General features: G+C 42.2%; 1 protein-coding gene across 1 annotated transcript; it reads left to right on the top strand.

Moving 5' to 3' along the window:
* Positions 1-364: 364 nt before the first annotated feature.
* Positions 365-22,897, top strand: HRH2 (histamine receptor H2). Its single transcript, XM_063123341.1, has 2 exons — positions 365-1,464; positions 22,509-22,897. The coding sequence occupies exons 1-2, from the start codon at positions 374-376 to the stop codon at positions 22,693-22,695; spliced, it is 1,278 nt and encodes a 425-aa protein (XP_062979411.1). The 5' UTR covers positions 365-373; the 3' UTR covers positions 22,696-22,897.
* The last annotated feature ends 2,172 nt before the right edge of the window (positions 22,898-25,069 follow it).

Raw genomic sequence — 25,069 nt, forward strand, 5'->3', positions numbered from 1 at the left:
ATGCTAATAGGTGCTGATAGACCTATCCTGAATACATTTTTCAAACTACTTATAAGAACATTGCAGCAAGCTACTTATTCATCTAAGGATCCCTCCTGAGTATCTGAATAAATAAATCAGATTTGAGGATTTACTTGAACATGTTCATTTTTCTCTAGATATCTAATCAGAGATGGTATCAGATTCTTAGCATATTTTCATAGCAAATGAAAATATCCCAGTTACCATGATACAAGGGCCTACTGGGAGACTGGTGACAGGAAGTAGTTGGGCAAGGTCTTCAAAGAACTAGAAACAAGCATTTCTGTTTGAGTGCCTGTAGGGAAGCTGCCCAGTGAGCCTGTATGGAGGAAAAGTGACACTTCTCTGTCATATGAGCATGAATTCCACAGACGTAACAGACAGTTCTCTCTATCTTTGGGAAAAAGTGGTAATTGGGTTTGTTCTCACAGTCCTCATTCTTGTGACTGTCTGTGGCAATGTAATGGTGTGCCTGGCTGTGTATTACAACCGTCGGCTTCGCAGCCTAACCAACTGTTTCATTGTCTCCTTGGCCTTCACGGACCTGCTGCTGGGCCTACTGGTGCTACCCTTCTCAGCCATCTATGAGATCTCCTCCCATGTGTGGCCCTTTGATACTATCTTGTGCAATGTCTACATCAGCTTGGATGTCATGCTGTGTACAGCCTCCATTCTCAACCTCTTCATGATTAGCCTAGATCGCTACTATGCCATCACAGCTCCTCTCCGTTACACCACTGTGGTCACTCCTCTACGGGTGGCTGTCGCTATGTTCCTGATCTGGGTGGTGTCACTCATGGTCTCCTTCCTACCCATCCATTTGGGCTGGAACACCAATGACACAACTGTCCAGAATACACGGTCATCAAATGAGAAGAGGGAGTGCAAGCTGGAGGTCAATTCTATGTATGTACTGGTGGATGGCTTGCTGACTTTCTACCTCCCTTTGCTTATCATGTCCATCACATACTATCGGATCTTCAAAATAGCCAGGGAACAAGCCAAGAGGATTAACAATACGAACTGTTGCAAGACCGATAGACATGCATTGCCCACCGTGAAGGAACACAAAGCCACAGTGACTCTTGCAGCTGTGATGGGGGTCTTCATTGTCTGCTGGTTTCCTTATTTTACAGTGTTCACATACCGAGGCATAAAGGGTCAGGTGTACGAAACACTGATGACCATTGTCCTGTGGCTTGGGTATGCCAACTCAGCTGTGAACCCTGTTTTATATGCTGCACTGAACAGGGATTTCCGGACAGCTTATCAACAGTTGCTCAGGTGCCGGAGAGTGTGGCCAGATGCCAGAGAGACTCCCCTGACATGTGGAATGAGAGACAAGAGCTGTAATCAGGCCCTGAGCAAGCAGGAAGAGAAACCACTGCAGCTACATGCAGTGAATGGGAAGGAAAACCCTTGCATCAAAGATCACATAGAAAGGTAAGATTTGTTGTCTGATGCTCATTTATTGTTCATATTGATTTGGTGGTTTAAAAAAGGCAAAAACTGAACAACCCCTATTAAAAAATTTTAAAGTGGCACTTAGTTCACAGCAAAATTTAAAAACCATGCATCCACTGGAAGACTCATGAAACAGTGAAATATGTCTAGGTTTGCCTAACTCCAGCCCCAATCAGTCCAACAAAAGTTTGGCTGGGACCACCTTCAACTTGTGTGAGTATTTCAGAAAGCAGAGGAAGTTGTGGTCTCAGTCTCAGCCCTTTCACTCATAGTCACACAAAACATGCACATTTACATTAGTAAATCTCTACCTATAAAGTGGAAAGTATATGTGTGCAATATATGTCCGGAAATGTTTACACACTTCCCAATGAGTTAGAAACTTGAAATTTGGCATGCTGATAGGTCTGGTTGTACAATGTACTAGAAAAATCTAAAAAAAATCCCCCACAGAATTTAGGGTTTTAAGTATTTTTAAAGAATTTAATAAAAGCCAAGTCTTACACCTACAACTCTCAGCATGCCTTGGGTGAGAGGGAAGATCATCTGGAAGTGGCGTGCCATCCTGGGCCTGAAGGAAGAGTGCCTGGGTCTGGCTGCCTCAGTCACTAGGCACTATCAGAAGTGGGAAGGTGCAGCTCCGGCCATGTTGCCAACAGCAATGACTGAGCTAAGTGTCAGTCAGTCAGCTGGCTGGCTCCCTCATGGCCTACCTATGGACACCAACTGCACAGTACAGCCTGGACCAGCTTGGCCAGATTTGCTGGCCCCAGCACTTCAGTACAGCCTCCTGCTGGAGCACTTCATGGGTGAGAAGCACAGGGCTTCAACCCAGCCTTCCTCGGGAAGCTTCCCCACACCTGCCAAGAGCCCCTAGCATAAGATGGTTGAGCAGACCATGGAGAGCTGCGGCTTTAAGGCAGCCCTGTCCTGTATTGGGAATGAGAGAGAGAGAGAAGAGATTAAATTTTTAAGTTACTTCACAGGCATAGGACCGGCCTACCTTATGGGGTTGTCATGAGGGCGAGAGAGGAAAAAAGAAATAAAATTAATTTATTTAAAGGTTAACTCACAGGCCTAGCACCAGCCTAATACTTTTAGATGATTACCTCACAAACATATATCTTAGGGGGCCCAAACAATGCCAGTTATATCAGTTATTGTAATATAAATGCACATCAGGGATATATTTTTGTAGATCTTTTGTATATTCTTGAGTGTGAATTATAAAAAATCAAGGAACTGATAGAATGAATCCATGTCAAATGGCACACTGGCCTGTTGGATTTGAAAGTGATTTGCAAATGAAAAGGGAGGCAGTTGCACTGCAATATACTTACCTTTGAGACTCTGCTGTCTTTTGCTGCCAGTGTTTTCCAGAATCCTGCATGGCTTTTTGTGTATCCTGTGTTTTGAGTGGCAGCCAAGCTAATTAATCAGTACAAACACCCGCCATGTCCATTGATTAAACTCTAGCTTATTCTATTTTATTCTGTTCATGTATTGACTAACCATAGATACAAGTATTGTCCATATGGGAACATAGGAATGTAGAACTTAGGCAGCTGTCATATACTGACAGATATTGGACCATCTAGCCCATTATTGCTGACAATGGGCCTGTTTAGTAGGGGTGTGCACGGACCCCCTGCTCCGCTTCACTTCCAGATCCGCGATTTGCGGATCGGGCCGCTTCGCTCTGCCCATGCCCGCTCCACTCCGCTCCGGATCCGGATCGGAGCTCCGTTTCCCCCCATAGGCTTGCATTAAGCTAAAAAAGTATACAACTTTTTTTCTGTGAAAGTTAGAAACCTCAAGTTTGGCACCATGACACCTCATGGAGGTATACACATGCACGCCAAGACTTAAGGCAATCCCATCATCCCCTGAATTTTGGGGAATTTATGAAAATCAGGCACCCCATTCACACCCCTTTCGATAGCTCCGTCAATTTGCACGTTAAAAACCTCAAACTCACCACCATGATAGCTTATCCAGGGACACACACGCATGTCCAGACTCAAGGCAGTCCCATCATCCCCTGATTTTTGGGGAATTTATGAAAATCCAACACCCCATTCACACCCCTTTCGATAGCTCCATCAATTTGCATGTTAAAAACCTCAAACTCGCCACCATGATAGCTTATCCAGGGATGCACAAGCATGCCAAGATTCAAGGCAGTCCCATCATCCCCTGATTTTTGGGGAATTTATGAAAATCCAAATACTGTTTTAAAAAACACTGGGAAAAGTCCGTTCAGACTAAGAAAGAGAAGTTCCCAGAATCCCAAGTTACCCATTTTGCCTATCCCCTCCTCCAACTTTGGGATCATGTGATCATGACCGGGAGTTGACTCTGCCCCTCAGCCCTTCGGAAAAGGTATTTTCCCGCCGGTTTTTTAAAAAATTCTAGCACACGAACCGCAGCACGCAGAGAGCTGAGAGTAGTCTCAAAATGACCCCCATCCATGACTCTCCAAGCACAAGAATTTTCAGAAAGATATCTTCAAAAACAACACAGTTATCCCCCTTTCTTTTCCGCAATGCAATCCTACGGGCGAAATGTTTCAAGATGGTGATCGGATCGGACCGCGGAAACCGGAGCGCTCCGAAAATGGGCGCTTCTCTTCGCCTTGCTTCTAGGGGTCCCTGGTCCGCTTCTACTCCACCTCTGGGCAAGGCAGAGCAGGCCAATTCACTCCTGCTTCTACACTTCTAATCAGAGCGGAGCACATGCCTACTGTTTAGACAACATGTTAAGCCACGGTTAGGCTGCTAACCCTTTTGCAGCAATTGCTTGTCGGCGTGGGATGATATCATCTGATTGTGATAATGTTTTACTCTCTTAAAATATGTGGGACGTGTACTAATTAATTGTCATCATATATTGTTTTATTCATAGTCCCATTTTATTCCATCGGTTTGGGAATATTATATGTGCTCATATTGTTGTGTTGTTTTGCTGGTCTTATGACCGTAAATAAAATTCATTTGTTCTTTTGCAGCAAGTGCCTATTTGAATCATGGTTATGTAACCACTATGGTTAGGAATGGTTCACACAACACTCTAAGCCATAATGTTTAGCTCAAAATGCTTAACCATCATGGTTTAGCATATTGTTTGAACAAGGCCACTGGCTGGCAGAAATGGGTCTCCAGTGTTTCAGGCAAAGTTTAAGACATCTCCTACTTGGAGATGTCAGGGACTGAACTTGGGACCTTCTGCATGTGCTCTCCCACTGAGCTACAGGCCTTAGTTAGACCTAAGGATTATCCCAGGCAAATGGAGGGGTCGTCCCTGCCTGCTCCCGGGATCCCCTGTGTGTCATTTGGATACACAGGGATGATCCTAGGACAATCCTGGGATATTGGCCTGGTCTAGCCATGGCCATAGTCACTCCCTATGTGGGAGATCAATATATTGATATTTACCAAAGTTTGGCTTGACCCAAAGTTAGGGATCTTTCCAAATGAAAAGCCTCAAGTCTCAAATAAAAACAGGGTAATTAAGAAGAGGAAACAGTAGTTCTGAGGACAAGTAACATAGAAAAGAGGAGCTTAAGATAATACAGTTGCTAATTTCTTTGGAAGGTTGTGTCATCTTGTGATTGAGACTGAAGAACATAGACAGAAGGCAATTCTTGTGGTGTAGAATTTTTTGATGTTTTTCAATGAACAAAGATCAGTGGGACAAAGGGATAAATAAATGATGTAAAATGGAATATAAGGATATATAGCTATATCATTAAAATATTACAGTAGCCGGTCAGAGTACAGTAAGAAATCACATTACATATTATGTTCAAGTGTAAAAGTATAAAACTAAATGGAAGATATTGGATAACCACTGCTAGCAGAAAGCTGTGTTGGTAACGTGTGCTTTGTCTTGTGCTTTCTTTTAACGTTTTAAACTTTGCAAACAATTATCATGATATAAGTTTGTTAATAAATGTTTTTAAATACAATCTATTGGGATCTATTTCTAGAAAAAAAACCTCTTCTGTCTCAGTATGACTCAGTGGTAGCATCAAGGTAACCACATCTTTCTGAACCTCTCTAAGCCAGGTATAGACAAGAAAAAAAGAGCCTGACATGACTAAGTAGGGGATCTGCTTAATTAGATTTATTAACCTTAAATTTAACTCTTACACCTAACACAGGGAAGGCAGAGAATGGGGAAATGTGGTAGGTGTAGTTCCATGCAAAGAGGCTCACATCACATGATTAAAGGCTGTGTCCTTTGCACTTAATGGCCCATTCCTAGATTATTTTAGCAGAATGCACTGCTGAATTGCCCCTAAAATATGACATCCTGGATGAATGACCAAAGTTGCTACTCCTCATGTCACTGTTGCTACTGCTCATGGAAGGGATGGTGCTGACATGGTGGTCTTCTCCCATTATCTTAATCTCAGGGTTGTGATGCTGGGAAGGAGTCATAGGAGTGGGCCCTAATGGGTATAATTTTTCATTTCACCTACCTAATGACAAGCGACTACTCAGCATGAAGCAAGCGTCTTTTTCAAAATCACTCACAGTTTCTAATTTGAAAAGAAGAGTTCATGTTCAGTGCCTGAGAGCAATTTCTTTTCAACATTTTGGAGGCAATGCAAAGGATTTTGTGCCTTGAACTTTTTCTCATATATATGGACTTAATCTGGAAGACAATTCATAAGTTTTGCCTCTGGTTTTTTCTCCCTAAGAATTATCATTTCCAAGCATTTGAAACTGCCACTCTTGGTATCCATTTAACATCACAGCTACTGATGAGGGCAGAAGCCAAAATGTTTAGCTCTTAATATATTTTTGAATCCCTCTGTTGGTCTATCTATCTTTCATATATTTGCGTGTATGTGTGTAATTTCTTCCTCCATTTTTCATTCTTATATATTAATAGATAGATGGATAGATAGATATATGAGAGGGGGGAGGCAGGGAGGGAGATGGATAGAGAAAAAGAGATGGTTAGGTCAATCCAGTCCCCTGGGAAGGTGCTAGTCCATATCAAGGCCATGGTGTCCTGACATACTGTAAGTCTTTGGTACTTTCATTTCCATATTGATTCAGTTGTGCAGTGGAATGAATAGGGAATGTACTAGGTCTTGGGGAAGGCATTAATTCTTCAGAAGAGACTGTAAAGTCTTGTAGATACTGAAACCAAGTGGATGTTCTGACAGAAGCAAAGAACATTTTGGCAAAGATTCAAAATGTAAGGTGCTGAAAGAAGAGCTGGGGAATTCAGCATTACAAAGAGCTAATGAAGGCTTTGGGGGGGGTGTAGTCCCGTAAGTGAATAATGATCTAAGAAAAATTAAGACAAGTTTGGGGATGTTAATAATAATAATAATTTATTTATTTATCTATTTATTTATTTATTTATTACCTGCCTCTCCCTCTAGATCGAGGTAGGGAACAACTTTAAATAAAAATACCATAAAATACATAAAACTGATTAAAACATATAAAACAAATACAATATTAAAACAACAGTCAAATATCTTAAAATTCAACTGGGTAGGCCTGCTGGAAGAGATCAGTCTTTATAGCCTTCTTGAATTCAAAAAGACAAATCTCTCCCGGCAGGCCATTCCACAGTCTGGGAGCGGCAGAAGAGAAGATCCTCTGGATAACAGTTGTAATGTTGCAGTCCTAGAAGGCCAAGGAAAAGTGGTGTGTGTGTGTGTGTGGGTGTGTGTGTGGGTGTGGGTGTGTGGGTGTGGGTGTGGGTGTGATATTTTAGGGATCAGTGAGGATTTTGTTCAATTTGTTGTTGTTTTATATGAACTTACCAAAAAATTGCAAATTTCTTCATAAACAGGATGAAAAAAATTGAGATATAAAAACATAATGTGAGAGACAATTAAACTTCCAAATTCAACCACGCAAGCAGAGGGCTTCAAATGCTACACTTTTAAATGTCCGACCTCGAAGCCCTGTGAATTCAGCCATCTTTGCAAGCCCTTTATCTTCTGCAGTTATATGGCAGACAGATACAACAACAGTAAGAATAGCTCAACTTGTTGAATTTGGCTGATGCAGATGGTAGAGAATTTCATTTGGTTCATTGTTCGACAAGAACTTACCTAGAATGTGCAAATTTCTTCACAACCAAAACAGAAAGAACTTGAGATTTTGTTGGGGGAGGGGGGACTGAATGTGGGGAAAAACAGAGCTGACAAATACGTGCATCCCTAGTATATTTCATTGCTTTCCACAAGCATTTCTAAGTTCCATAACTTTCCAAAGCTTTTATATAGGGTGACCATATGAAAAGGAGGACAGGGCTCCTGTATCTTTAACAGTTGAATAGAAAAGGGAATTTCAGCAGGTGTCATTGTATATGTGGAGAACCTGGTGAAATTTCCTCTTCATCACAAAAGTTAAAGTGCAGGAGCTATACTAGAGTGACCAGATTTAAAAGAGGGCAGGGCACCTGCAGCTTTAACTGGTGTGATGAAGAGGAATTTTTACCAGGTTCTCCATATATACAAATGACACCTGCTGAAATTCCTTTTGCAATACAACTGTTAAACATACAGGAGCCCTGTCCTCCTTTTCATATGGTCACCCTAGTTTATCTGATCCCAGCACTGCCACTTGATAAATAGTGCAGCAACTTTCCACCTGGCAGATAATGCTTGATTTTCCTACCATGGTTCCAGGAAGTGCCAACAAAGGATTGATTCTTCTGTTTTATCATAGCTAAGGCTGGTGTAAGGTAGTGAGGCAAAGGGATTTCTCAATTCTTTCAATGACATAGTGTTGCTTGAGCATCAACAATTAGGATTGGTGCTGCCTCACCCATGTGTTACAATCAAAGTCATAAAAGTACATATTTGAGGCACAAATCTTGACTGTCTCGGGAAGCCAGAGAGATCCTACTTCCTTTGTTTTAGAAACAAGGGGAAATATGAAGGGTAAGAGACTTCTGTTTACATCATATACTAAACTTTTACACCAAACATTTTGCTCAGGTTATCCTCCTCCTCTTTTCATTTTATCCTCACAACAACAACCCTGTGAGGTAGGTTGGGCTGAGAGTATGTGACTGGTCCAATGGGTTTCCATGGCCGAGCGGGGAATAGAACCCAGATCTCCAGACTCCCAATCCAACATTTTAGCCACTACACCACCTGGGCACAAATATCTTCCTGTGGTCAATCTTTTGAATATCCCTTCTATCTGCCAGCCTTTTGTTTTCTTTTCTTTTGTCTTTCTCACCCTAACCCTGTTCTTTAGGACATGTTGACAGGTGGTTTCTGCTAGTGCTGATGTCCAATCTTCATCTTTACTAACTTTAAGCAGGCTGACATACCTAGGGATGGAATACCTAATGTAGAGATGTTGAAGGAATCTGGGGCACGTATGGGGGGTATTGAGCTTTCATCAGCTCAACTACCCGGACTTTGGCTCATTTCCCCATGAGCGGGCCTGACTTAATGAAGTTCATGCATTCTCTGGTGGAGAGGGTTACTGGCATGTAAAGCAATTTGCACAAATTGAAGGCAAAACTTGCACAGATTGCAGGTACAATTTGTATAATTTGCACAAATTTCGGGCACAATTTGTGCAATTTGCACAAATTTCAGTCATAATTTGTGCAAATTACACAAATTACTGCCAAAATTTGCACAAATTGCATCTGAAATTTGAGCAAATTATGCAAATTGTGGCAACTTGCGCAAATTGCTATTTACGCAAATGTTTCAAAAAATTGAAAAAGTTTGAGAATTTGGCAAAATAAAAACCACGGCTCAGCTCACACACGCAAGCTAACTTAGGGCTGCCATGAAAATCCAGCAAGCCCAAAAAGGCAATGGACATCCCCATGCTAATATTTGCTTTTCAGCTCTATTGCTGCCTTCAGCTATAACCTTTTGCAGAGCAGACTCCTTATGGTGAGCCTCATAAGCTTTTGCCTTTTCTAGCTTGCCTTGCCTAATCTTATAAACGTTTGTTTGGAGAACCTTATCATTCCTGCAAACATATTCATACACCAAACCTTCACAGATACATTTTGTAGAAAAGGAACTGAAGCCCTACATATCCAACCAAATATCACTGGTGTTCTGATTATCAACAGAATGAACTTCACCACATTTCTACTAATAGACAGAAGTAATATGCTCAGTTGAAAGTGATTTTCTTAATGGATTTTTTTTTAATGTCACTTATTCACTGCTGTTTGTAGGTACATCCAGATTCTCACTTGCCTCTGCTATCTTGCTGCTCCTGAGGAATGTTCAGTAAAATGGAGGGCAAAGCTCTGTGATGGCTGTTGTTCCAGGAAGTGCTGCTTTCCCACACTCCTGCAGCCTTCCCTTGCTGTGCTATGAAGTGCTAAAGGGCTCAAATTGGGGATTGGCTGCTAGCCCCAAATCTGTGCACTTAATTGCTCTGTAATTCAGGGAGGAAACGGCCAGCTCACACAAGGGACCCTTGGGGCAAGTGGGAGTGGATATTCTCATCAGTACCATGGGTTTATATTGGTGTGGAGGGGGGGTTGTAGCCACTGGTTGTCTTTGCTGTGGGCAAGTGTCTAGAATTTAGATTTGCCTTGCATCTGGTTCATGTTTCTACGCAGCGAGAAATGTGCTGTATATTTATCTTCACAGGTCTGCTTGTAAATGTAATTCAAGTCAGCTATCCTTTGCTTATATTACTAAAACTAGAAAGGTACAAGTAAATCATCTGTGTCTCTATAGTATGGATGTAATAGAATTTGGATCATTTTCTGTTTGACTGCTATTTAAAGAAATGGAGTTGAAATGGATGGTTACAAGACTACCATAAGCTTCCTACTTCTTTGGAAAAGAGAATATGCATTTAATATAAATTATTCCACTGCATATCATTTATTTATTTATTTATTATTTCTATACCACCCAATAGCCGGAGCTCTCTGGGTGGTTCACAAGAATAAAACCTGCAACATGCATCATAAAATACAATACGAAATTTAAAAGCTTTAAACTACAATCTAAAAGTATAAAATGTAGGAGTGTATATTTTGCCAATAATATTAGAATGAATTTCTTGAAAACAAATGTTGTTTCTTGCCAACATGATAAGGATTAAAGATGCTGTGTGTCATGTTTGTTAGATTTTATACTGTTTCTTTAATTATAACATCCTTTTTTACTTTTGCTGTGTTGTAAAGGCTAACCACTTCAACAACAATAAACTTGAAACTAGTGGGCAGGGCATCAACGTACAACGTATGACGTACAAGAGGTAGGAATAGCCTAGGTATTTGTGTTCAATAATTTAAGTGGCCATGTTAATGCAACACACTTGATCATTCCTCTTGAGGCAATGATGCTCTGGCTAAAAATATCAAATTGCTTCTACAGCTTTCGCTGCAAAACCATACCCCCATATGTGTCTTATTCCATTGTATCTCTGACCTGCCCTCCAGAGTGGAATTTATTGAAAGTCAATTTTTCAGTCTGGTTGGGTCCAGACAACAAGGCCCACAATAAGTCACACTCAAGTGTTGAGTGTGGGTTGTCTTGAACAGTGGGTTGTTGTTTAAACATAGTTATCATATTGCATGCAGCCATGTTAACAAACCATGGTTTATTAACCATGAACAAACCATGAAAAGAACCCAGTTGTGAACTGTTGGTTGGTTGTGGTTAACAATCCATGGTTTTCTAGCGTGACTGCGTTCATACAACATGATAACCCACTTTTCAACAACAACCCACGATTCACTAACAACCCACACTCAACCCTCACTAGGGATGTTGGAAAAATGTGCAGTGGAATCAAATCAGTTCAGAGTTCTATTGATCCAACCCACACATTCCTCAGCAGACAGTCTTTTCCTGAGTCGCACAGTTTCCAGAATTTAATTTCCAGAATTTTATGCAAATTTAGTCATAAAAAGATGTATAAAATAAAAACCTGCCAAAATATGCATTCCCCCCATATGCTAAAGCATGAAAATATGCACCGGGGGGAGGGAATGTTGCACATTTTTGCAAGTTTGAATTTGTCACTTCCTTTCTCGTCTTGTTTATATTTATTTCTCTCTCTCTCTCTCTCTCAAGATGGCATATTTTGAAGTCAAATATAATAGCTTGCATTTTAAAACATCCAGCAAAGGTCAAAACGAGCCCCCTTTCTGTTGTTAATTTGAGATAAGGTTTAAATTATCTGGGCTTTCCTTCCGCCACAGATTTACATCTATCTATAAACCAACTACATTGTATTTTATTTTATTGTATTGTATTATTTTAAACATTTGTATTGTATTTTTAAGGGCACAATCCTATGTATGTCTAGACAAAAACAAGAACTATCACTCCAAGCATGCCCTAAGCAGTCATGGCTGGGTCATGCTGGAAACTGTAGTCCTTATTTCTGTATAAACATGCATATGATTGTGCCTTACCTGGTTCTATGTCACCATTCACTGCCAAACTAGATGGGACAGTGTTAGACTGATGTGAATTCATATCATACTTGGCTGAAGTGCAATTATTATTATTTTAAAGTAGCCTCAGTGGTGAGAGCTAAATTATCCCTCTGCCCATATTCTTTCCCCAATGTCCACCACTGCCCAGCTAGTTTTTTTCTCTCTTGGTGAAGTTCCAAAATAGGCTGCTCACATATGAAACACACACACCCAAAAAAGTTATAAAAAGGGCACAGGTCTGCATAAAATTTGCATGTACTAATTTATAGATAGATAGATAGATAGATAGATAGATAGATAGATAGATTCAAATTTAGAAATTATTAATATCATTTTTACAGAACACACAGTATATCTCATCAAAGTATGGAGGAATGTTTCCAGGTATCCTGTGTGCCTTGCTCAACCTGCTATCCAGGTGTGAAATGCTGATGGGCAGCTTCAAGGCCCACCTCTTCCTTTCAATGATTCTTTATCTTTAAACTAGACCTAGATTGGGCAGCCCTTCAAATAGAGGGTACCTTCAAATAAAGGACAGACTCTGTAAAAGAGAACACATGGTCACCCTACAAAACCTGAAGTAAGCACTGTGAAAAACGGTTGGTGTGTAGCAGTTTGAGGGCAAACGGTGTGGGCAGCTGTGCCACTGCTGCTGTCCTCTCAATCCCCCTCCTCAACCATTTTATATAATTCTGCAAGACCCAGGATGGTCTAGGTTGATCTTGGAGGTGTTCTGCAGATCGTTGCTTTTCCCTGTCAGATCTGAGGAGAAATATGCTCATTTTCCCTGTAGAACTAACTACATTACCGGTTGCAAATGAGGCTGCTTTGAGCTCTAATTCTGGTTTTCCTCCCCTGGAGCTGGGCGACATAAACCAGAGCTCATGGAACAAAGTCTGTCATTATGTAGCTGAGGTATAGCAGAATAACAGCCTGAAGCATATATATCCTAAGCATATTGTTGTTGTTTTGTGTCACTGACCTCTCTCTCTCTCTCTCTCTCTCTCTCTCTCTCTCTCTCTCTCTCTCTCTTTCTCTCCTTCCTCATTTGAACCTTTTCCAGCTCTGGGCCTTTTCCGTAAACTGCAGGACGGCCAGGCCATTAACAGTGGTTTCTGTGACATAACTTTGACTGTCCTCTTCCAAAAGCCATGCAGGACAGAAGGACACAGTTAGATTTCTGCTGGGAAAAGATTACAAGCAGGGCCTCTTGGGTGAGTACTTGGGAAGTAACATCTAGAAAGGAATCTAAACATCTTTTGTATAGTCTAATGGAATTTTCTTTGTTCTAAGAATCACTAGTTTGGGGTTGCTTCTTTCTTTCTTTCTTTCTTTCTTTCTTTCTTTCTTTCTTTCTTTCTTTCTTTCATGACTTTGTAGCAGCTGCCCAGTATGTCCATGCCAAGGAAAGCTGCACTGGTTGGATTTCTGCCTGTCATGTAGCTGTCAAAGGCACAGACCCTTTCTCAAGGGGGAAAAATAAAGCAAGCTTACTCTGGATTGAGCAGGCAGTACTCATAGGAGAGGGGAATGACATCCCATGTCTTTCCAGGTCGATCAAAGTCCTTCATACATTTGCTCTTTCTCCACCCCTACCTGCTTCTATCAGGGCTACCCTGTTTGTGACCAAGGGTGTTTCCAGATTAGGCTTTTATTGTGTAGTCACGCTGCCACAGAATTTTATGGAGGGCTCAGATGATGTCGTCTTCCATTTCTAACCCGCCTGTGTTTTCCCACCGCTTCTTCTGTCTTTTTCCTTGCCACAGAAAATCATTAAGGAGGGAAAGAGTGAAAAGCTGCCCAGTGCCTTTTGATTGGTAGCCATCCACCTGGAAGCACCTAAGGGGGAGAAAATCACAATAAAAAGGAAGTTACAGTGAAACTGAGGATCACTCTGGAGTACTGTTATTCATTATTGTCTCTGTGGGGGAAAGAGTAGTGTACCAGACATTTTGAATGTATGCTTTATGCATCTCTAGGGGGTACTGAAGAGGTAGTTTTTGAAGCCAAAGAGACTTCTGGGAAATCCAGGGAGCCTATGTGGTGAGTGAAGCTATTTTGGGATAAAGTCTGTGAGAAAAGTTATAGACAGACTGGCTTGGTATCTTGTGAACATCAGGACTTGATAAATAATAACTTTAATCTCAGATTGGACCACTATCGATCGTTATGCATGGGCGAGTTGCTGGAGTAGGGCCACAAAGCTGCATAACAGTACAGCTCTTGCTTCCCATGCTGACTGGCTTCCTTGAAACTTTTCCCAGGAGAAAAAAAAATCAGTCATCAGAAACCTTCCATGAACTTCCCATTTCCCAGTATCAGCTATTCTCTTATTCACATGACAGGGGAGAAATGATGTGCATATTCTCCCTAGCTTCTAACACTGATCAGATTTAAAAACAACACAACAGGTTCATGTCATATTTTATGACACTGAGGGCAGAACTAAACATTATGAGGGAAACATGGGTTTCCCTCATAATGTTAAGTGTGGTATAATGGCTGAAGTGCTGGCCTGGGAGTCGGGAGATCCGGATTCTAGTCCCCATTCAGCCATAGAAGCTCACTGGGTGACTTTGGGCTAGTCACAGACTCTCAGCCCAGCCTACTTCACAGGGTTGTTGTTGTGAGGAAAAAATAGGGTGACCATATGAAAAGGAGGACAGGGCTCCTGTATCTTTAACAGTTGCATAGAAAAAGGAATTTCAGCAAGTGTCATTTGTAGAGTATTGCTCTCCGTGAGCCCCTGCCAAAGGAAGTGAGGCAGGTGGCTACTAGGAGGAGGGCTTTCTCCGCTGTGGCACCCTGGTTGTGGAATGAGCTCCCCAGAGAGGTCCGCCTGGCACCTACACTGTACTCCTTTCGTCACCAGCTTAAGAACTTTTTATTCTCTCAGTATTTTAACACTTAATTTTAACTTAAATTTAAATTTTACTGTTCTAACTCTGTATTTTAATCTTATATCAATTTTGCTGCGTGGTTTTATCCTGGTTGTGCTTTTTATACTGTATTTTGTATTTGTGCTTTTAACCTGTTGGTTGTTTTATTATGGTTTTAATTTTTGTGAACCACCCAGAGAGCTTCAGCTATTGGGCGGTATAAAAATGTAATAAATAAATAAATAAATCTAGAGTATTGCATCCAGTTCTGGGCTCTACAATTCCAGAAGGACGCAGACAAGGTGGAGCATGTTCAGAGGAAGGCAACCAGGAAGATCAGGGGTCTGGAAACAAAGCCCTATGAGGAGAGACTGAAAGAACTGGGCATGTTTAGCCTGGAGAAGAGAAGATTGAGGGGAGACATGATAGCACTCTTCAAATACTTAAAAGGTTGTCACACAGAGGAGGGCCAGGATCTCTTCTTGATCCTCCCAGAGTGCAGGACACAGAATAACGGGCTCAAGTTAAAGGAAGCCAGATTCCAGCTGGACATCAGGAAAAACTTCCTGACTGTTAGAGCAGTACGACAATGGAATCAGTTACCTAGGGAGGTTGTGGGCTCTCCCACACTAGAGGCCTTCAAGAGGCAGCTGGACAACCACATGTCAGGGATGCTTTAAGGTGGATTCCTGCATTGAGCAGGGGGTTGGACTTGATGGCCTTCTAGACCAACTCTACTATTCTATGATTCTTTATATGGAGAACCTGGTGAAATTCCCTCTTCATCACAGCAGGTAAAGCTGCAGGAGCTATACTAGAGTGACCAGATTTAAAAGACGGCAGGGCACCTGCAGCTTTAAATGTTGTGATGAAGAGGAAATTTCACCAGGTTCCCCATATTTACAAATGACACCTGCTGAAATTTCCTTTTCAATACAACTGTTAAAGATACAGGAGCCCTGTCCTCCTTTTCATATGGTCACCCTAGAGGATTATATATGTCACCTTGGGTTCCTTAGAAGAAAAAAGGTGGGATATGCAATAATAATTTTAAAAAATGTAGGGGCAGAGGACATTGTCAACAAAATTGGGAGGAGGTGTAGCTCAGTGGTAGAGCACTTGTTTTGCATGTAGAAGATCTTCAATCCCTGGCATCTCCAGGTAAGACAAGAAGATCTTGCCTGAAACCTTGGAGTGCTGCTGCCTGTCGATGTCAAAATCTTGGGCTAGTGGTCTGGCTCAGTATCAGGCACCTTCCTATATTCCTAATGAGAGCTTCCTGGCACTCATCTTCCCAGCATTCTATAATCAGCTTTCTCTAAGTGGAAGTAAGCCATACTGGTGAGGGAGGACAACACCCTTTCTGCCCACTGATGTCAGCCATACAAGTGCCCCTTGTCCTTGCTTTCATAATATATTCATAGAATCATAGAATAGCAGAGTTGGAAGGGGCCTACAAGTCCATCGAGTCCAGCCCCTTGCTCAATGCAGGAATCCACCCTAAAGCATCCCTGACAGATGCTTGTCCAGCTGCCTCTTGAGTGCCTCTAGTGTGGGAGGGCCCACAACCTCCCTAGGTAACTGGTTCCATTGTCGTACTGCTCTAATAGTCAGGAAGTTTTTCCTGATGTCCAGCTGGAATCTGACTTCCTGTAACTTGAGCCCTTTATTCTGTGTCCTGCACTCTGGGAGGATCAAGAAGAGATCCTGGCCCTCCTCTGTGTGACAACCTTTTAAGTATTTGAAGAGTGCTATCATGTCTCCCCTCAATCTTCTCTTCTCCAGGCTAAACATGCCCAGCTGTTTCAGTCTCTCCTCATAGGGCTTTGTTTCCAGACCCCTGATCATCCTGGTTGCCCTCCTCTGAACATATTAGGAAATGGGTGTTCAGAATACACAACTGCTGAATTTGAATATCATTCTGCCCTGAGTATTGAGAAAATGAACTGATATGCTGATAGGATCTGAGCTGGCAGTGACTGACCAAGAAAGAAATCTTGGGGTTGAGGTGGACAGACCGATGAAAATGCTGACCCAGTGGGTTGGTGGCATGAAAAGGGCAAATTCCATGTTAGGCATAATTAGGATGGGAATCAAAAATCGAACTGCCAAGATCATACTTCCTTTATACAAATCTATGGTGCAACCACAGTTGGAATACTCTGTTCAGTTCTGGTCACCACACCTAAAAAAGGATATTGTAGTGTTTGGAAAAGGTACAGAAAGTGGGTGAGTAAGGGGAAACATGATAGAGGTATATGTAATTATACATGGCGTGATAGAGATACATTTTTCTCCCTCTCTCATAATAATAGAACCCAGGGTCATCCCATGAATCTGATTGGTAGGAGATTCAGGATAGATCAAAGGAAGCCCTTCTTCACACAGCATATAGTTAAACTGTGGAATTCACTTACACTAGATTTAGTGATGGCTTTAAAAGGGGCTTAGACAAATTCTTGGAGGATAAGTCTATCAATGGCTACTGTATGTTTGGGGGGGGGGTGTTGCTGATTGATTTATACCCTGCCTTTCTACCCCAAAAAGCAGCTGATAGCTATATGCTACCTTCAGTATTAGTGACTGACAGTATGCCTATGTACACCCTGGGTTGGAGGGTGCTGTTGCACTCATGTCTTGCTTGGGAATTTCCCGTGGGCAGCTGTTTGGTCACTGTGTGACCAGGATGCTGGATTAAATAGACCTGGTCTGATCCAGCATGGCTCTTCCTATGTTCCTGTCTTCTTAAAGATCTGCTGCTGTTAGCATGCCTCACTTAAGAATTTTTTGTGGGAGGAAGAAACTACTTCCATTTTTTCCTGCCACATTTTTTTACCTACACTTCACACACACACACACAAAATGCAACCCCAAAGATGCAGGCTAACTAATGTTAGAATTTGGGGGAGAGCTGACACAAAATTCTTAGGTGCTTGAATAGGAAGTGCCTTCCCGCATTTTTCCTGTTCTTCCTCTGCAGAGTGAGGTACAAGAAAGGATATTATCACAGATTGTATTGTCAAGGAGAAATTTTATCACTCTGCTTCAATGTGTTCAGAATATTATAGAACAGCACAGCATGTCACTAAGTGACAGACCTGAACCCTTGATGTGATGTACTTTCCTTTCCCATGAGAGCCCTTGTGGTCTTCTGTTTGGAAAGTGAAGACCTGCAATGCTGTGTCTCTTAGCATATACCTGTGTGTGTGTCCCTTCTGCATTGCTAGTGAGGAAGAAGCTTCACCATGAAATTTCCAGCTGAGTAATTACTTCAAATTGAATTCACAATTGCCCTTTATAGCCTCTGCCAACAGTTGTGGGTGTCACTTGGCTGTGAAATAGCTATCCCAGAGGTGGCTGCATTTCAATCACTGCCTTTTTAAAAGATCCGTCATTGACAACACTTCCCTGGAAATCCATTTCAGCTTCCCTGTTTAGCATGAATTCCCAAACCCTGCAGGAATTGTGTTATTACCCATTTCCCCCCTGCATGTACGTCATCCACAATAGTGATGGAAAGTAAGTCTGAGTCATGCATGGAAAGTCGGGCATTCAGACCGTAATCAAGTTATTATTTACTGTGAGTCTGAAAAACCCGGGCAGGGCTTAGCATGTTAAGGTCGAAGTCACCTCTGCATACCGTCCCACGACCCTCTCCTGCTGATAACGTGCGCTTTCTGTTCTGCCTCTGCTTTATTGACAGTGTCACAGGGATTAAAAAAACACAGGTCACCTGACTGCCCAAAGTCAGATATAATTGTTATGCTGACTTCACACAGGGACACTTACAACCTTGTACAAGATCACATGCAAATAGCATTTTCGTCCATGGGGGTGGGGGAGAACAACTTGAGACTGCACTGCCTGCCAGCAGCTGCTTCTGAAAGATTTACTCAAAACAAGCTAGGAGAGAAATCTTGAGACTTGAAATGAGGTTTCCTTGCAGGTATACCTGGGCCCCAGAGTATCAACATAACAGCCAGCAAACCTTGAGTGTATTCATTACAGAAGCCTCAAATAGGGCTGTGCACAGCCCTCCTGATTCATCTTGGAGGACATTTTGGAGCCTCCGAAATGGCCCCGATTCAACTCGGGATGCTTCAGTGGTGCCCACCTGACTTTGGCGCAGAAGCCAAAGCAAGTTCCCCCCCCCCCCCCATGAGGTGACTCAGACATGCAGGTTCCTGGTTGTCAGCCACACACCAGCACCCAGGAAAGCCGGTCGCAAGGTTGAGCAGTAGTCCAAGGTACTCCCGACTTCCCATACTCCACTCACAGCCCCCTCGCTATTAACATCTGTGGCTAACCAAAATGCTTACATAAAGAGATGAAATTTCGCACAGTGATAGCTCTTAAGGAAGGCTTTCGCCTTGTCAAGTTTGAAACAGATCTCTTCATGCCTTGATGTTTAGGAATTATTTTCCTGATACTCTACCAATGCGAAATTCCACCTGTTTGCATTTGTGATCTGTTTTCCTTTACTTTCATAATGCGCAGCTGTGCATCTCCAGTTCATAAAAATAGAAATCAAAGTAAAGGAAAACAGATCCTCCAGAAATGCAAACAGGTGGAATTTTGCAATGGTGGAGTATCAACAGAATAGTTTGGGAGGGGGGATTAAAAAAAATCCTAAAAATTAAGACATGAACAGATCTGTTTCAAACTTGACATGGCTAAAGCCCTCCTTTAGAGCTATTACTGTGCCATGTTTCATCTCTATCTTTACAAATTACATGGATGGAAGCATTTTTGTAAATTTCTATTTTAAAAATTGCTAAAAGTCAAAGCATGAACAGATATGATTCAAACTTGGCTTGGATAAAGCCCTCCATAAGAGCTATTGCTGTACCAAGTTTCATCTTTTCATCTTTAAACATGACAGAGCTGTAAGCATTTTTGTTAATTTCCATAGGCATAATGTAACAGTTATCTGAAAACGGAGCGGTCCGCTCCAAAAATCAGTGCAGGGAAGCCAGTCAATGGAGCTCCATTTCCAATTTCAGAGTGGAGGGGACCCACTCTGCACACCCCTATTAAATGTGAAGAGAAAGTATTACAATTAGTTTTTCGAGAAGTTTGTGGTCAATCTTGGCATGGCAATGGGAAACTGACATCGTTCTGGTCAGAAAACCTAGACATGCCTAGTCAGGAGTAAGAACCATAGAGTAGAATTAGACCAAGTCCCAGGCATGGGCGGCAGTGACCTTCTCCATGGGGTGTTCCACCCTCTCTCCCTCCCCCTTCCCCTTCATAGTTGAGCAATTGAGAGGATAACTACTCCACCCTCCTCTTTTGTCAGCACGACCGCCCTCAGACCCACACACCCCCAACAAAAAGGAATGGTCCATTATAGCACAAGGACAGCAATCCACAGGACAAAGGAGCAGCTTTATTGTGCAGTGGAGGGGGGAACAGACTTTTCCTGCTTCGAAATAAGATGAAAAAAGGAGGGAAAGAGGTGAGATTAATGCAGGACAAGGATGATGTCATTTGAGTAACACGCTGCAAAATCACATACCAGGCATGGCGAGAGTGTGATAAATCACTGGTGTGATGGAACTCGAAGTTTGTCTGTCTGTCTGTGTCTCTTTGCTCTACTGTGCTTGTTGCAAAATGTGCTCATTTCGTGTACACCCTAAAATAACAAGAATGGGACACAGAAGTATGGGTGAACTTGTCCCAAAAGTGATCTATTTACTTACAACAAGATTTGCATCCTAACACATGCAGGCCTGTTGTTCCTAAATTTGGAGCTGCCTGATGACCCAACTTACTTACTTATGCATATAAGCTAACACAGACCCTGAGTGAGCCAACCCAGACCCTGGGTTGGGGATAGGGATAGGGGATGGAGCAGTTCAGTTTGAATTTTTATGCAAACTTCCCTAATTTTGCACTTTTGAACCACTGTGTGAACCTAAACTCCATTATCCTTTGAAATTCACACTTCTCCCTAATTTATAATGGAATTCTCCAGTCAAAATGTTTGTACAATAATGCATATATTAGGGGAAATAACATTTTCAACAAGTGTTGTATTAGGCAACTTGGTTGCCAAACTGTGTATATTACACATAATGCATGCAAGGCTGTATGTGCTAGGAGACATGAGCATAAAAATGCTTAGGTATGTTCAAGCATGATTAGGCTGAACATCAGGGTATACCTTTAAAGAACCCTTTGCACCTTATTTTAAAAGACAGGAAATCCACAGAATGATCCTATTTCCATCTTACTCCCACTGTGTGTGATAGGATTGCTCCCATGCTTATTTGCACTGGCATACCACAATTATTTATTTCATTTTAATTTTTGTTATTCAATTGTACCTTGCCTTTCTACCAAAACTGGTACTCAAGGCAGTTTACAAGCATAATGAAAATAGATTAGAACACCAAAAATATTAAAATACAATAAAAACTTAGCAATTATAAAATAAAAACAGCTCCCTACCCAACAGACACACTTACAGGACAAAGGCTTGCTTGAATAGAGCTGTCTTTGCCTGCTGGTGGAAAGATAGTGGAAGGGAGTTCCAGAGCCTCAGAGTGGCCACCAAAAAGGCCCCATCTCAGGTCACCACCAAATGTACTTCAGAAGGCGTTGGTCTTGAAAGAAAGGCTTCTACAGAAGAACTTAAGAGCCAGTCAAGCTCAAATGGGAGAACATGGTCTTTCACTTTGCCATATAGGGCTTTATAGTTCATAGCCAGCACTTTGGATTTTCCCTGGAAACAGGCCAATAGCCAGTGAAGCTGCTGTAACAAGGGAGTCACCTGGGAGTGACAAGGGAGACAATACAAGACACATAAAGGGACTAGGGATGAGCCTGCTCATCTGACAATTTTAAAGAATGCATTGAAGATCTTAAGGGACCATTTTGCAAATAAGGGGACGTATTCAACAAGCAAGGGCACAATACTGGCTAGGGAATGCTGGGAATTTCAGGACTTTTTTTCTGTCTAAACATGCATAGGACTGCACCCTAAGCTCTTTTTCACAAAGTCCTTGGCAGACGTTCCACAAGGGATGCAAATACACATCAAAAAAAGGGGGGGGATGTTTTAGAAATTAAAAAAAGAAAAGTACTTAGTTTACTTCATTTTTAAACAAATGATATCCCTGGTAATTTACAATACATGACAATGATGCAAAAAGCTACCTGGAAATGTTTGTTTCTCTGGCTGGTAACAGATTACAGAGTGTTCTTCACTTCACTTCTGCTGGCCCAGGGCAACTAGCAGCTGTAGTAAGCTTCCTGCAGCTGCTTGACCTCTGGCCAATGGTTGAGTGAGGCTGGTCATTCCCTTGCCACAATGACCTTCCCGGTACAACTTTACAGTGGTGCATGTCCTCTTTGCCAGTCTCCATTTTATCAAGGTTGTTTGGATTTATGGCAAAGTCTTAGCAAAGTTCCAGGTTTAGAATAACAATGACAATAGTAGTGCTTAAAATAATTTTCTAACACCAGAGTATTTTGCATAGATGAGGAAAGTCACTGGATAATTAGGAAAAAGAATCCAATAATCTTCCCCCAAATGTCTGTTGTTTTGATCTGTTTTGCTTTTGATGTGGTCATTTATCATCTACAACCATGACACAGGCTACCATATATTCTGAACCAGGAAACAGTTTCTAATAACAAGAACATTGGGGGAATTATTTAAAATTATCTTCTGATAGTAAATCCAAATGACTTTCATTTGTGTTTCCCCTCTAGGAATCTGAACCTGCCATGTGATACATCGTCCTCTACTACCCTGTCCTGCTGCCAAAGTCCCTGGTTGGCCAAGGTTCTTCCCAAGAGGACCCAGTGGATCCCAATGTTTGAGGAGCCAATGACAATGGTGCAGAAAAGACGGGACCCCTCGACACCCCATTCAGTTCTCTACTGTGTCTTCTCCTGAGCTAGAACCTGCTTTCTTATGAAATCAAAAGTAGCAAAGAATAACCCAAGATGGCTCAAAGATGGCTGGAATTTGTTGCAACTGACAGGCACATTATCTCAGCCTGGTCAAGGTGGCTTACTTTGGGTTACTCCAATTGCAAGGACTTGGATTTTGCTGTAAGACTCTGGACTGTAATATGCGGGGTGTGTCCATATGCACACAAGGGAGCATATGAAGATGAGAGACTACAACTGCCTTTATGTTTGTATGTCCACAACCAGAAGATAAAAGCTTCCATCCACTCCCATAACAATTGATCAAGGTACTTCCTATCCAAGAAATCAGAAGAAAGACATGGACTGGAGTTGGAGAATTTTCTCTCTCTCCTGTATAAGACCTCAAAGGGCATGTCTAGATGAGTTGTTATCCCGGGGATCATGCCATGATCCCTCCCTTTCCCTGGGAAAACCGAGATGGCTTTAGTCCTGACTTTTCCTGTGGTTTTGGGACCATCCCAAGACTGCAGGACATGTGGGCAGCCATCCCGGCTTCGTCCCGGCTCCTCACGAGTAAACGCGAGGAGCCAGGAACTGGCCATGGGGCAGAGCTCTCCAGGAGCTCCAAGCCCATCGGGGGTGGGAGGGGGAGCAGGATCTTCTTTTTTTAAAAAAAAACTTACCTTAGCGATGGAGCAGTCGTGTGCTCATCTTCAATTAAAAAAATGGTGGGTGCAACGTCCTCCTTACTGGATGTTGTGCGCACCGCGTGTGGACTGAGGGGGAGGATCTCACGAGCAGAATACTGCGAGATCCTCCCTGCTCCCTCCGGGAACTCCGGGAAGTCTAGACATGCCCACTGATGAGCTTGGACCTCCATTTTCCCACCAGGCCTACTGTCAGAGTGTTCTGTTACCTAGGTTCTCTTTGCTACCCTAATCTCCAGGAGGCATCCATTAATTATATGGCAAGTGTCAGACCAAATTCAAATGACAACAGATTTTGAATACTAGGATTGCAGGAAAGAAGGGTGGATTTGGAAGAAGTGAAAGAGAAGAAGGACAATAAGACACTGCTCTTCTCTTCATGGTCAGGATGCCACACATTCTCCCTATTGTTTTTTTACCTTGTTAGAGGACATAAACATTTTATTGACAGTATTCTATATGGAGTCATCTTGTATTTTTAAAATGGCTTGTGATCTCCAAAACATCTGATAGAGTGCATTCGGCAAAAATTGAGGACTTAAAATGTTTAATAAATTTAGCTTCCATGATTAATTGATGTCTGGCTTCTATCAAAATATTGATCTTTAGTATTTCAGGTCAAAAACACAAGTAAGAAGAAAGAGAAAGAGAGCTAAACCATCTAGAAAGCATGAGTGGAATCCTATGGCCCATAGGATAGTTTGGTTCTCCCTGTTGAGGGCAGAAAGAGGGGTCTGCCCTCAGAGGAGGAGATCTGACCTCAGAACCCATCTCCCATGGAAACTTCCACATCACTTACCTCCATGACATCAGAGCTCCAATGGTGGGAGAAGTAAAAGGAGGCAGATCAGGGCATAGCATAGGGAAGGTTTGCAATGTCAGGATCCAAAGCCTCCTAGTCACCCCACCCCACTCAAAATCCACCCAACACAGGGAAGAATTTATACCAACCCTGAAACTGGTGTAAATAATTTCCTCCCATTGATTGCAACTGAAAGGAAATCATTTGAAACCCCTACTGGAACAGGAAGGAAGGGGGAGGAATACCCCTCCCCCTCACTTCCACAATGCTGGCCTGAGCCCAGCAGGACTTTGGGTGCTGCAGAGGCTCACCAGCGCTGGAAGAGGAGCACAACGCATTAGGCAGCAGGATTGCTCTGCTGATCATGTTGTTCTTTTTATGTCCCATGATAGGGTGACCAACACTTTACAGATAGCTCTGAACAGTAACGTTTAATAACAGTAATAATGTTTAATAAAAGTTACACTTAATAACCTCAGCAAACCTGCATAGTTTTGGTGTGAGGCTTTCAGCCCAGGGGATATGGCTCCTAGGCAGCCATGACCTCTGCTCAGCTCTAGGAAATTACAGACTATCTTGACCCTCATTTGCAGTGTATATGGATGCATAGTCTGGGTTTTTCCTCTCTGCTTCAGTTGGCTTGCCACCAAAGAAAATTGAGCAGCTTTTGAGGCAGTAGACACTTGAAAAGGTCACATCTGTGATCTTTTCAGGACAAAGTGATTAGAACTGACGTGCAGAGACATTCCATGGGACAAGAAACTAGGCAGGCTGGGGCTACATGCTGCAATGGTGATAGGTTCCAGAGGCTATTTTCAACTAGCCCCTGAATGATGAGAATTATTTATTTATTTATTTATTTATTACATTTCTATACCGCCCAATAG

The sequence above is a fragment of the Elgaria multicarinata genome, chromosome 3 (genome assembly GCF_023053635.1).
Source record: "Elgaria multicarinata webbii isolate HBS135686 ecotype San Diego chromosome 3, rElgMul1.1.pri, whole genome shotgun sequence".
Taxonomy (NCBI): Eukaryota; Metazoa; Chordata; class Lepidosauria; order Squamata; family Anguidae; genus Elgaria; species Elgaria multicarinata.

What these genes read in the sequence shown, in the direction of transcription:
- HRH2 (XM_063123341.1), top strand. Translation starts at nt 374, where the DNA reads ATGAGCATGAATTCCACAGACGTAACAGACAGTTCTCTCTATCTTTGG. An exon ending in ATCAAAGATCACATAGAAAG is followed by an intron (nt 1,465 to 22,508) that starts GTAAGATTTGTT and finishes TTTCCCCTCTAG; the next exon opens with GAATCTGAACCTGCCATGTG.